At 35.3% G+C, this 14,762-nt stretch overlaps 1 protein-coding gene across 2 annotated transcripts; it reads left to right on the top strand.

Annotated features, from left to right (window-relative positions):
• The first annotated feature begins 10,518 nt into the window (after positions 1–10,518).
• LOC141818011 (scarecrow-like protein 1) lies at positions 10,519–14,600 on the top strand. Of its 2 annotated transcripts, none has more exons than XM_074705612.1 (4): positions 10,519–10,763; positions 12,350–13,848; positions 13,941–14,096; positions 14,180–14,600. In XM_074705612.1, exons 2-4 carry the CDS (start codon positions 12,464–12,466, stop codon positions 14,376–14,378), a joined length of 1,740 nt encoding a protein of 579 aa, XP_074561713.1. In that variant the 5' UTR covers positions 10,519–10,763; positions 12,350–12,463; the 3' UTR covers positions 14,379–14,600. The 2 variants fall into 2 exon arrangements, with proteins under 2 accessions (XP_074561713.1, XP_074561714.1); XM_074705613.1 differs by lacking the exon at positions 10,519–10,763 and adding an exon at positions 10,909–10,974 and having other exon boundaries at positions 14,180–14,565.
• Positions 14,601–14,762: the final 162 nt, after the last annotated feature.

Raw genomic sequence — 14,762 nt, 5'->3', positions numbered from 1 at the left:
TATCACTCATAAAATTTATAAAATGCTATTCACTCCCCTAGTGTTGAATTTGATCATACAGACTAATCTTGATCAGTTGAGTTGATCAATCGACCGATATTACTATTCGAGCAAATAGTGAGTTTGAAACTCAATTGATCATAATTAGTCAACAAAGTGAAGCAATTGACTGATATCACTATTCAAGCGAATAAAAATTTTAGAACTCAATTATATGATTTGACTATTTAGGCAATAGTTGACTGATGGTAATGAACAGTCGATTAATGTTAAGATGTGTTGGAGATATTGTCGAAGATATTTAAAATTGTAGAATTAAAATAACTAATATAAAGATTTAGTCTTATCTGACAAGATGACCCAAACTGATGATCTCAAGATGCTAAGTAGGGAAGGATGAGCTGTCTGGGAAGGATGATTTGCTAAGTGCCCGAGTGTCGAGTATCCAAGCCGCCGGAGTGCTGAGTGCCCAAGCCACCTGAGTGTCAAATGGGCTGAGCTACCGAGCACTCTAACTGGTCGAGTGCTAAGTGGGTTGAGTTGTCAAGTGTCGATTGTTGAGTGCTGACTATCGATTGCCGAGTGTTGACTGTCGACTGCTGATTGCCGAGTGTTAACTGTCGACTGTCGAGTGCTGACTAGCGAGTGTCAAGTATCGACTGTTTAGTCGAGAGGCTGAGGTCGAGTGGGAAAGAGAGATATCGAAGCCTATATTAGACATAGTTTTCTTAAAACAGTTTCGTTCCCTCCGACTGTGCTTTGAGGTTATGCTGGATGTTTATTTTCTAGGATACAACGGGATGACCATACAGACAACCAAACATTGGTTGTTCATGGTGAACCAAGTGTATATCAGAATACTATCACGAAAAAAAATCTATCGAGCGGAGTGCACGACAGACAAAAGAAAACAAAAGGGAGCAAAGGTGGATAGAGTTTTTGTGCTTCTACGCTTACTCCTGCCTCCTTATATAGGAGCTTAGACTCTTAGCATCATTAAATGGTCGAATATAGACCATTTATGACCTTTACTCGCCTAACTCAAAATGCTAGCCATTGACCATTAATGGTCGATCGTTTCTGTCCAAGCAATTATAGATCCACCATTAATATCTGACCATTTCAGATATGACACATTAATGCATCCATTTCATGAGCATGCAGGAAAAAAATTGATCCAAGTGGCAAAATGTAGGTTGATTCATTTGGATAAATTTTGCCTTGACTTGGTTCAACATTTGACGCGTGTAGGTCATATTCACACATGAGTCACCTGGATTTAGTGCAATCTGGGACTTAAATTTACACTCTCTTGCTGGTCCACGCATGAGAGAGAGTCTCTCCCTTACATATTCACAACTTCAATGGTTGTAATTCATTATAAACCAATCACAAAGCCACTAAACTCCCAATGTGGGGCTAAAATCTCTTTTACAATGGAGTCTCTTTCTATCCATTTCTTTTATCCATTCACATTTTCAACAAGGTGGATGGAGTCATTAGGTTGACAGGTGAGAGTAATGTTCAATTCTAATGAAGAAGGCAGTCGACTGATAGCTGGAAATCAACCAGATAACAACCCTATAAAAGAGGATTTCGAGGAAGATTGAAGGAGTCGAATCTTGAGAGTTTTGGAGGAGAGTGCTACTGTATTTTCAAATCTCAAGAGGTAGATTCGAAGCAATTTAAAGCCATCACATTGCGAACAAAGCTAAGATTTTATGTAAACTTGTTCATTTCATTTCAGTTTGATATTATTTGATATTTGTGTTTTGGCTTGTATTTGCTTGTAAGAATAGATGATTATAAGATGTTTCTCTACCTCTAAAAAGTATCCGATAATAAGAAGATTTAGTAGTGGCAAAGCGCTAGGACTAGGCCTTAGAGTACTAGTTTTGGGAAGCTATAAATCAAGTAAAATCTATTGTGTTATGTTGTGGTGTGTTATTTTCTTGTATCGAAGTTTTCCGCTACAGTCTCAAAGTCGACGCAAAAAGAACTATTCACCCATCCCTCTAGCTCGCATTGGACCCAACATAGAGTTGGTTAAGAGAGAATTGTCGACAAAGTGACGACTAATTGGAATTTAATGGTTATAATGGAGTTAAAAACTTCAACATATGTCTTTGAAAAGTTGACGAAATTGTAGCGAATGTACTCATGTTGTTGGAGATCTTTTATTAGGTGTTGATGATCATGTTGGTTATATAAAAGATAAAAAAGTATATTTGATTAACTTGCCCTCAATAATTTTTCTATTTGGTGGAAGGCATATGCATCTATTAATGAAAACATGCCCTTGCAAAGTCTTTCGATAATTATATTAATATAAACTTGTGTTAAGAATTTAAAATGAATTGTCAACAGAATTCCCAAAGCTACTCCTACAAAACAAAATAGTCGATAGCTACTTGACTACTCTGTACTCCATTAATGCGATTGTTATTTGTATATTTGTACCAATTAAAGATTGTTAGCAAGAAATTTGTGTCTAGTGTGGAGTAATCTAACCACAATATATAAGGGAAGGTGGACATAAACAAGCAAAGATAGCTTATAGTTAGTATTATATAATAGTCAATAGTAATACATAGGCATCCAACATGGGCCTCAGCCCTCAGGAGGTTTCAAAAATTGCTAGTTGTGTTTAGTAATTTCCATTAAGGACATGATGTGTCTAGCAGTTTCTATTAAAACTGCTAAACATGTTTTCGATTGGATCAGATAGTTGCTAGCAGTTTTGACATTTTACAGTAATAATTTCAATCATTGAATCTAAATGAGACCTGCAATGAGGAAAAGTAAATTTCCCATGAAAAGGGAATTTTTTTTATTAAAAGAAATAACAGATCAAAATGAAAAGCTTCTTCATTCTATGATGTCTTTATAACTACTTCATTCATATAAGGAACTGTAGTTTAGCTTCTGTTTCCAAGATAACAGAAGCTTTTCCAATGTACCTGATTATACATGTTGGAACACAATCAAATCCTATTAAACAATTCTCACTTAATGGAGCATTTGTGCAGTTGAAGATGGAACAAGCAGCAAAATTTAAAGAAACTATTTTCATGAAAGTTTCAGCATGTTTTAAGATTGCACATGACTGTTTCATAGTTAAGTAATCACTCAATAAAATGTAATTCATCCTCTGAACATGAATTTATATAACATAAGAAGGAAACTTGTGCCATTTCAAGAAAACTGGAATTTCTGGCACAAACTTCAGAATCAGTGTGCCAAATGCAGATGATTTGGTTCAACATCCAGCGACCGACCTCTAATATAAAGATACTGATGAGATCTCTATATGATGTATGTTTAATCATCTGAATATACAAAATGGACACTCGTAGGGTTGGCCATTTGTAAGTTCAACCAACACAATCTGCTCTACTTGAGCACTCCTCCTTGAGTGCAGTTCTCTAAAGAGCTTCTATCAAAAACGAAGAGTAAAAGAAAATTGTTGGGGTTGGGACTGGAGGACTATATATCAAGTGAGGAAAGAAAATCTCTTATTCAAATTTGCTTTTGAGAAAAAGAAGAGACATTCACAAGGTGTGTGCAATATCAGTTACAGGCATGTTCAGCATTTTTGAAGAGTAACCATTTCAATTTTCACCAATCAAAATGAAATTTCAAAAGTCTATGAATATCAGAAGAATGTTGTAAACTCACACTGAAGAATTCTCCAGTACAGAAAAGAAAAAATAAATAGAAAAAACTCTAGCAAACAGTTACAGAGGTTTGTTGTAAACTACAAAAGTCCATTGGCCTGCAAATTATGTAGGATAAATAGATCATGATTTTAATTTAATCTGCTTTGATTAAATAGTTTGTGATCAATTAAATTTAGTCTTCTAATTGGCCAATTTTGTGAGCAAATATATTATGAAAGTGACATGTACTTTTAAAATTGATAAATATATATCACTTGTTACAAAAAAACATAACAAAATTTCCTTATGGTGTTCATTAACTGATACCATGCCCACAAATTAAACTATCCACTTGGTAAATATTTTTGCCACATTGTATATTTTTATTACATTACAAGCCTAACAAAATTACATAATATTATTTTACCATGAGTATATGTGAAGATGATTTTACAAGGAAATATAAATGGTATAATTTAGGTTGATAAAATTTTAGCAAGTAAAGCTAATGGGCTCTTTAATCTTTGTAAGTGTTGCATTAGATAGAAAGTATTCATATTTTTAGATTCAATTATATCCCAAAAAATAGAGTTCAGTTATTTTAATATGGTTAATGAAGAATTCCGCCGAGAGAAAGAGAAAGAATTGGTATTGTATTTCTCAAATTCTTGATATTAAATATGTACATGAGGATCATTGCTATTTATACACTTCTTCCCTACTTATTTATGAAATGAAATACAATCAAATCAAATCAAATCAACTCTATCCATAATATCTAATCGAATACATTTAAATCAAACTATCCACATTTACAATATGAATTACTACACTCCCCCTCAAGTTGGGTTGTACATATTGTACATGCCCAATTTGTCACATAGTTCTTCGAAGTAAATCTTTGAGAGAGCTTTTGTAACTATGTTTGTGATTTGATATAGTAAAGGAATATACCAGAGTTCCATAGATCCTTTTGCTATGTATTCTGAAATGAAGTGTCTTACAATTTCTATGTGTTTCGTTTTGTCATGGTGAACAAGATTCTTTGCAATGATGATGGATGCTAAATTGTCACATTGTAGATTGATAGCTTTATCTATTATTCTGAGTTCTTTTATTTCTGAATTCATATTCCTTCACAAATTTTGAGTGCAAGAAACTCTTTTATGATTCAGTGAATCCATATTCCTCTATCATTTATCAAATTTCGAGTGCAAGAAACTCTAAATTCCGCTTCAACACTATTTCTTGCAACCATAGATTGCTTTTTACTTCTCCATGTTGCCAGATTACCCCAGACATATGTATAGTAGCCCAAGGTCTATCATTTATCTCTAAGATCCCAGCCTAATATGCATCTAAGTACACATATATATATACCTCGATCTTTGTTCTTTCGAAATAGCAATCCTTTGCCTAGGGTACTTGACGCCAGACAGGATATCGATTATCCTGCAGGTAATATTGATTCTGTTGATTGACTGTGAACATCGAAAATCAATCTTCTAAAACCTGTTAATTTGAAAAATATCAAGAGATAGAAAAATAAATGTCACTGTCGAAAATATTGTTAAATCAAAAACTTCTTTTACAAAAGCCCTAACCTTGTTTAAATATCCTAAGAAATAAGAAAAAGTTGAAACGAAAAAAAATAAAAAAACTAAAAAGATAAAATCTAAACTCACATCTAGAAAATAAAAGTAATAATTAAAAAAATAAAATCTAAATTAATTTTTAGAAAAGAAAACTAATCCTAAAAATTTAAAATAAATAAAAGAAAAAGTTTAAAGACCAATTCTAGAGTTTTGACGATTCGATTCGAGTGAATCATAGTGCCGCAATCCTACCGTGCAACTACGTCAGAAGATCAGGGGTTGATCATCTTCCATGTCAGTAGTCTCAATCGTCCTTCTTTAAGGCTTAAAAGGGAGGCTAGTAATCTTGATTTCTTTTCATCACAGCTCGAAGGGGAATATAGTTGTATCGGAGGATATAAACTAGTCGTGTTGTTAGATGCTCTTGTGTCAGACGCCTTAGGTTGGAAAGAACTTATCCTCGAGTTTAAGGTAGTGTCTTCAAGATCAAAAGTCCTCAGGTGTCGATGAATCAAAAGTCATCTCGTAAGTGGTAGAATGGGAGGAAGATCATCTGATATTAACTAAGTCAAATCTCTGAGCGGTTGTTGTACTTCTGATGGAACATGCACTACATCCTCAAATAATCTATCATTTAGAATCTCATGAATGATCAAAATCTCACAATCATCATCACAAAGTACCTCGTCATATATTGGCTCATAGTTGACTCGGTCTCGTCTTTGTCATGTTGAATAAATTGGGGCACCGAGTCAATGCAAGGCGAGACGATGGAGATTGAGACTTCGTCGATAGATGAACCAGGATACTAACTGTGGTGGCACAAAGTCAGCTTCTGGTCTTCGATCAACACTTCGTCTAAGTCTATCTCCCCTTTGTTAGCATCGTCATAAACTGAATCACTAAATATTTCGATCTTGTCATCGTCTCTGCTGCTTCCTGTGATCGGATGATCGTGAGAGTAGGACTGATCATACTCGATGTTGTTGAGATCCGCATCTTCATGGTTGTCTTTGTCGTCGTAAGAGGAACGGGGGACGTAGAGGCACTGTATAGCTGACGTTCTTTCGAAGTTGTAGGTGGCAGGGCGATTGATCCCGAATTACTCAAAACCAAACTTGTGCTTCAACATCTTTTCTCAATTGGAAATTAAGGATTTTTCAAAAGGAGAATAAAATAACTTATAACCTTTACGATCTTGCACCGCTAGATGCTGAGATAATTTTGTGATTTGTCTTTGTAGATCTTGAAGTATCTCGTCTCTGTTGAGAATCATATGGGATAAAATCAAAATTTGTGTAGCGAAAAATATGATCCCTTGAGCGATCCATGCGAAAAATCTGTACGAGTTTAGATCTATAAAATCCTATTTAATAGGTTTTACCTTTGATGCGTGCCCTTCACTTATCCCGTTCGTCCAAAGATTGTCGGATCTCTAGCACATTCAAGTGTCCGTGTCTCTATGCATATCCAAACTAACACTCACTTTTTGGAGAAAATTGGTTGTGCTAGCAATCCTTATTGTAGAGCTCGGCCAAAAAGAAGAAGGAGAGAAGAAGATGAACATCCAACCATATCACTTTAGGGTAGAAAAACTCTTTTTATACCCAAGCCATGATAACCTCCATGTATAGTAATCTCATCTTCTTCAATAACCTTCATGCATGGTAACCTCATCTTCTTCAATGCATGATTAATCATGCATGATAAATTAAAATTCATTCATCAACTTGGTTTAATTTGAGCCTAACTCAAATTCAATCAACTTGAGTCTAACTCAAGTCTAGGTCATCCAATGAGTTTAATTGTTCGTTTAGTCAAACTAAAATGAATTCATCTCCAAATAGAGTGGTATTTGTGTATGACCCAATAGGTTCTTGTAACGTTGGCAATGCCTCTAAAACCATTTTAGAAACATAAGCAATGAATGACATCTAGCAATGCATCATTGCTACCCAAGTGACAAGAATGTCGAGAGATCCGACATAACCTCCGTGATTATGATAATGTATGACCATGCCCTTCTATCCTCGATATCTAGATTGATCAATGAGGCATAGACCGTGTCATCCTCTTATCAATCTTTATATTTCTTGATCCTCAAGTAGACTCACTCAATCAAATGAGCTCAATATCTCATATTGACTCATTTGAGCATGACCATGTATTTCGTGGTCCTACTCTATCAAGAGGCCGCAAGATATCATTTCCGTTATATGGGAGGAATAGATCACATCTACATCACTCACATTCCTCCGCATAATTTATTACATACCCAGTGATCGTCTTTATAGTCTACCCCGTTACGGGTGATGCTTGACAATACCAAAGTACATAACTCCTTATGTAGGGAACCGTAGTGATTTCGGGTCTAAAGACTATTCATATCAATAGTCACATGAGAGAGTTTATGACACTCATATAACGATCCATGAAACTTTCTCATGGCGAATTAATTCAGTATATATTATCTAATGTATACCCATGTGTCAACTCGATATCACATATCCATGACTTGTGGGATCAAGTCATCCAGCTGACCCACATGCTAGTCTCAACTCATTAACATCGTCCCTGAATATTAAAGCTTGACTAGGAATGATTAATAGTAGTGTTCTCTACATCATCTCACTATCGATTCAAACAATTGATATTATGTAGATTAGAACTAGCTACCCAAGGATATTATTATACATAATTATTTGGCATAAATATAAAGTAAGTATAATAATAAAAAATCTTGCCTTTATTAATAATAGAATATGATACAAAAGTCTCTAATCAATCATCACATAATTGACTTTAGAGCTACTACTAACAGTCTCGAATGCTATGATTATGGTGCGAGGCTTCCTCAGTTGGAATCTGCCTATTACGATCATGATCACATCAGTTGTAACCGACGTGCCTCTTTCCTATGGCTCCTTTACTGATGGAGTAACGAACATCTGTCATTCAATGGTGTAATTGACACGTTTTCGATAACTGACGTCTTCTCTAATCCGTAACTTACTCATCATAACCGAGCTAGACTCTGATGAGCGTACTCTGAATTTGTCTCTGAGAGATCTGTCAAGGTCTCTGTAATTTATCGAGCTCGCCCCAGAAGAGATCAACCGACCTATTTGTACCTTATCACCAACTTGGTTGACTTTGACTGAATTCCTTGCTAGGATGTTGTCAACTGAGTTGATCTAACTAGAACCAAGTTAAACCATCTTAAGCCGAGTTCAGGCCAACCTGCATCCCAATCTTGTCTTGACTTATACTTACTCTTGGCTGAGGTTGACCGAGTCTCAAGTCGTGCTACATGGCATGGGTCTGAGTTGACTAAGTCTTCGGACATGCCTCGTGGTTTATAGGTTGACTAAGTTTTTGATCATGCCACGTGAAGTTCATACTTTCTCCCATATCAAAGTCAATAAAGAGTACTCCTTATTAGGCCTGAGTTTATTAGATAGATCTTTAATCGACCGAAAAAGAATGGTTTGAAAGGAAAAATTTGTTTTCATAGCCACTTATAAGTCGATTGCAACTTGTTGAGTTGACTATGAAGGATTTAAATCAACTACATTTTGAATAGAATGGAAAGAATTATCTATTGTCAAATAGGCTTGTAATATTACCCATTCGAGTCAACTAAATTGAGCTGATTAAAATGGATTTCACTTAACTGTTTTTAGTTGATTGAGAATTAACCTTTGATGGATAAAATTTTCTTATTTGAGTTCTAATCTGTTGAAGATGATTCTAAGTCGAGTAAAATGAAACAAAAGCTACTTGTATTGCTCTACTTTATCTAGTATTTGAAGGTTGATTAGCATGTATGAATAATAGCTTCAAAATATAACTTATACATACTTAAAAGAATTGATTCTCTTAGTTCCTTACCACTTAAAAGAATGCTCTTGTTAGGCATGAGTTTATTAAATAGATCTTTAGTTGATTGAAAAAGTTTTGTTGAAAGAATAAATTTATTTTCATAGCCACTTAAGTCGATTGAAACTTGTTGAGTCAAAATATAGAGGATTTGAGTTGATTCCATTTTGAGTGAAGTGGAAAAATTATCTATTCTTAAATAGTCGTGTAATACTATTCACTTGAGTCAACTTAATTGAGTTGAGTAGGCTAAAATCGATTTAAATTGATTGAAAAGTTTTTTAATTGATTGAGAATTAACCATAGATAAAATTTTCTCATTTTGATTTAAGTAGAGTAAAATCAAACAAAAGCTAGTTATTTAATCTACTTTTATCTAGTATTAAAGTAGATTAATTTCAGCCCATGGGTGTGGCGCCATGATAAGCGATAAGATGGACTCCCTTCTCATGCATGCATGATACTTCATACGTTTGCGATGCTTGAATCACTCGTAATACTGGGCGGTCAGACCTCATAAATGCTTTTTGGATGGTAAAGGGAATCTTACAATGAAAATAAGCAAAAATGAAAAGTATTGCTTGATTCTATTCTTGAATTTGATTTCATGAGAAGGGAATCTTACAATGGAATTAAGTTTTAATATTATGTAATGTAAATAGGATGTACTATAAATTAATTTATAAATTATTTTAAAAATAAAATAAAATCTAAAATTCTCAACTTCAATATAATTTACCATTCATCTTATGCTATAACAGTTATCAAGTAATTTAAATTTCACTTTGGGGTATTTCAAAAATAAATTATTTTAATGTCTCTCTCTATATATATATGTCCTTAAATTTTGATGCAATAATATTTTTAAAGGAAAAAAAGTCACATTTAAAATATTAACTAAGTAAAATGAAAGAATGAACATATTTTGATTTTTAAGTAATTTTTTTATTTTTTATTTAGAGTAATTATTTTCATCATCATAAAAAAATCCCATGTTAAAAAAATATTATAAGAGCATTCCTTCCTAAATTTTCTTTCTAAATTATCCTTAATATAAAATAGTTTTAATTAAAATTGCGTAAATATTGGTTAAAAATGTTTAATTGGTCAAATTTATTCTAAATTTAGTCAAAAATTATAACATTGCTCAAGAACTTCTTTAAAATTTGACTTTGGCATCCGTTGAAAACCTCTTCTCTTTCTTCCTCTTTGGGTAACTCCTCTTTCGACGTCTTAATCATACGCACACGTATTACGGACACAGATGGACGGTCGGATGGGCAGACAAGGAATGCTCGCGTAGGACTACGGCGTGCCTTAATGTTTACTGCTTGGCTTCTTCTGCTGGCGTCCTCCGCTCTGATCCTTCGACCGTCTCCCAACGACTCCTCAATCGCGTTTCCTCCACCGTCGCCAGACTCCCTTCGTTTCTTCTCGGATCGCCTCTTCTTCTTCTTCTTCTTCTTCTGACCTTTTTCCGCCCCGTGGAATTTTGACCTCGGGTTTTCGGAGGGCAGAGTGTCAGATCGTAGACGCCTAGCCGACTTCTTTTGATCTGCTTTGATCGGTCGAGCCATTGTTGGATTATGCCACGGCGATCGGCTATCTTTCTTTCCTGATCGTGGAACAGGTAATAAGTAGAATTTAGTATTTCTTCTGTGGCGTCGATTGGTTTGTTTTTAACCCTCGAAGAGTTCAATTTCTCTTTGAGGATTTGTGTTTTGACTTGAAAAAAACTTGATTTTTGGTTGATCAGCAAAATTGGATTTTTGAGCTGTTCGAGACGGTGCGGATTTTCTGGATTACAATGTTGACTATTGAATTTTTGTGCGCGCACTCGGGTTTTTAGTCTTAAGTTAACGATCTTTTGTATCCGTCTTGCAATAATTTTTCTGGAAACGTGATCGTCTTTCCAAAAACGTGATTGTCTTTCCAGTAATTTTTTGTGTTCATTTGTCCTTTGGTTTTAATGAACCATGAATCCTTGAAGCTGTCTGATTCGATATATCAAAATATACATCATCGAGGATGCCATCCCTCAACTGTGGTTTAGATATTCAATTTGTTCTTAGAACCCTTTGGTCTTCCCAACCATGCAGAATGATCATCGAGTTTGATAGCCAGTGTTTATTTTAGAGAAATAAAGCACATAAGAAAAATGATGTATCTGAATTGCAGAGGTGTAATAAAATTAAAAATGCACATGATATCTTACTGGTTGCAGAGGTGAATTGCAGAGGTGTGTGTGTTCTTCATTTGTTTTCTTTTATTAGAAAAGACCTGAGATGCAGTTAGTGTAATCCCGTCAAGTAAAACCATTTTTGTAGTATTGTGGACTAATTCATCATCAATGTGGTTCGCTCGGTGAAGAATGGTGGGTGGTGGATAAAGAACCATGGCTGGGTCATCAGATATTCTTATACCTTGAAACTTGTACGATTGGTGTAATTTTGAACTCCCAATAGAAGCATACTGTGTTCGCCAAAATAGACTGAGTCACTTAAGGAAAATCAAGGTAATGCTACATGGGAATTTCTTTCATGATGGCTCCAGGACACTATAACATACATGCTAAGACTGGAAAATCATAGAATATGATTTACTTTTCATTTTTCAACTATAGGCATCGTGCATGAAGGATTTCATGTGCTGTGAATCCTTTCCACCTGATCTGTTTTGCTCTGTATAAGACCTAACCAGCGACCAATTTTGGAGGATTTGTTATCATAATTTAATACGGAATCAGAGACCAGAAGAATAGGGCTGTGACTAGTACAAGAACACAAGTTGTAACTATGGTCCCTACATTATCACAAGCATACTAATATGTTAGTCCATTCATACCATCCCTTTTTTTTGTTGGTTCCCTCTCTTGGCAGTTGTCTTTCATAGTTTCTGTCATTGTATCATTTGTTACAGTTTTTTAAATTAACATGTTGATCTTGATAATTCTTGAATGAGAAGCCATCCATCTTCAGTTTGTTATCCAGATATAATACATGCTCTCTTATCTCAACGTGTAGAAACTGGTTGTTAATTCTTGAATTTACTTGTTACATCATTTTATGCTTTCTGTTAATTTACTTGTTATTTGGTTTGTCTAAAGATATTTAGCACTGTGCATTAGAATGAAGTTTAATCTATCTTTGAATTTTCAGAGCCATTCTACCGTGATGAAAATTTTGCGCTTGCTAACATTACTATTTGTGATCACAGCCCTATGGTACTTATTGCTATTTGGTCTGAATTGGCCGATCAGCTTAAGAAATCTCCCATCTTGGTGAATTGGAACTCCTGTTCAGCACTTGAAGTATATTAAGATAAAATATCATGTCTATGATAAGGTCTGTAGATTCATCTACTGCTTACGGTGAATCTAATCTTTACAACACTAGTAAAGATGGCAGCAGCAACCCTGCTTTATCAAGGCACAGATTAAGTGTGGATAAGCAAATTCATAATCATGGACATGCTTTGTACCATTCAGACTACTATCCCAAACAATACTTCAATTCGCCATCAGAAATGATGCATGCTAATTCACTTTGCATATCGACATCCACTATTCCAGGTCAATGTGTTCAAGTTTCTTCAGCTCCATGTCAACTAATGGCTAATATTCACTCTTCTACAATATCAAATAATCCTTATAGTGGCTGCTTTGAAGTTTGTCATCCTGATTCCTCATTAAACTCTGACATTACCTCTCAGTCTTTGTTGGAAAACGTGAGTCCAGAGCAAGATATAGATTATGGTGAGGAAGAAATCAGATTGAAGCTTCGAGAACTTGAGAAGGCTCTCCTGTATGATAATGAGGACTTGGATATAGATGATTTTATGGGAGTTGATGATTGGGGTGAGCCTATCCAGAATCTACTGCTTACAAACTCGCTGAAGCAGTCATCTTCAGATTCTAGCATCAGTTGTGTTGGCAGCAATAAAGAACCAAGAACTGCCAAACAGCTACTTTTGGATTGTTCTGCTGCAATATCTGAAGGCAGTATAGAGGAAGCACAAGCAATCATAACTCGGCTTCGTAAAATGGTTTCAATTCAAGGTGATCCTCATCAAAGGATTGCAGCCTACATGGTGGAAGGTCTTGCAGCCAGAATAGCCTCATCGGGGCAAGGTATTTATAAGGCTCTAAAATGTAAAGAGCCCCCAACTTCTGATCGTCTATCAGCAATGCAGATTCTATTTGAGATCTGTCCATGTTTTAAGTTTGGCTACATGGCAGCGAATTACATAATTTTGGAAGCATGCAGAGATGAAGAAAATGTTCATATTATAGACTTTGATTTGAACCAAGGAGTGCAATACATTAACCTGATACAATCACTATCAACATGGCCAAGAAAACCACCACACATAAGGTTATCTGGGGTGGATGATCCTGAGTCAGTGCAGCGATCAGTTGAAGGTTTGCGAGTTATCGGTCAGTGTCTTGAGAAGCTAGCGGAGGATCTCGGTGTGCAGTTCAAATTTCAAGCCATTGCTGCTAAGACTGGTGATGTAATGCCTGAAATGCTAGATTGCCGACCCGGAGAGTCTCTTGTGGTTAACTTTGCTTTTCAGCTTCATCATATTCCAGATGAGAGTGTGTCGACCGTTAACGAGAGAGATCGACTTCTTCGAATGGTGAAGGGTTTGAAACCAAAGCTGGTCACAATCGTGGAGCAGGATATGAATACCAACACAGCCCCATTCTTCCCAAGGTTGCTTCCCCTATATCTTCAAGTTCTATTCCATAATTTTGGATTTTGCTTGTGCCTATTCTGTATCTTAAAACTTCATCATTTGAACTCAGGTTCGTGGAAGCTTACAATTATTATTCAGCAGTCTTTGATTCACTTGATGCCACTCTCCCAAGGGATAACACTGATAGAATGAATGTAGAGAAGCATTGCCTTGCACGCGACATTGTCAACATCGTGGCTTGCGAAGGTGCTGAACGCATAGAGAGGTAATATTAACTGTTAGCATTCTATACATTTGAGTTCTCCCTCCACTTCAACCAAATGATTAACTTCCAACTCAATATCAAAGATATGAGGCTGCTGGAAAGTGGAGAGCAAGGATGACGATGGCAGGGTTTGTTTCGTGCCCATTCAGCAGCAATGTCAATGCATCGATACGAGCATTGCTGAAATCGTACTGTGACCGATACATGGTCAAGGAGGAGACGGGGACGCTGTACTTTGGATGGGAGAACAAGCCTTTGGTAGTTGCCTCAGCTTGGAAATAAAAGTTTTCATTCTCTAGGTAAGTTTTCATGTGTATAAGCTTCAAATTCCCACTGATATCTTCAGAAAATTATGCTCATTGTGATGATTGCATTAAACAAGGTATTTAACTAGAATTTGCTTTTGCAAATCTAGTAACAAGTCCTGTAATTTAAAAAAAAAATCCCTTTTTTGTGTTGGTGTATAGGAATGCTGCAAAATAAATGTAAACTTATACAAAAGTATATGCTAAGTCAATTTCTCATGATCATGATTTAATTACAAAGAAATAACAAACTTTGATATTAAAGTTTAATATTTATCATTTAATTATTGGGACTGTGTGCTAAACATTATTATTGGTGATCAATTATTAATAGTAGTCAATTATTGACATTCATAGTTAA

Source organism: Curcuma longa, unplaced genomic scaffold (genome assembly GCF_044706935.1).
Source record: "Curcuma longa cultivar G26 ecotype Majalengka, Jawa Barat unplaced genomic scaffold, ITB_CL_G26_1.1 contig_22905, whole genome shotgun sequence".
NCBI classification, from domain to species: Eukaryota; Viridiplantae; Streptophyta; class Magnoliopsida; order Zingiberales; family Zingiberaceae; genus Curcuma; species Curcuma longa.
This window is presented reverse-complemented; position numbering and strand designations above follow the sequence as displayed.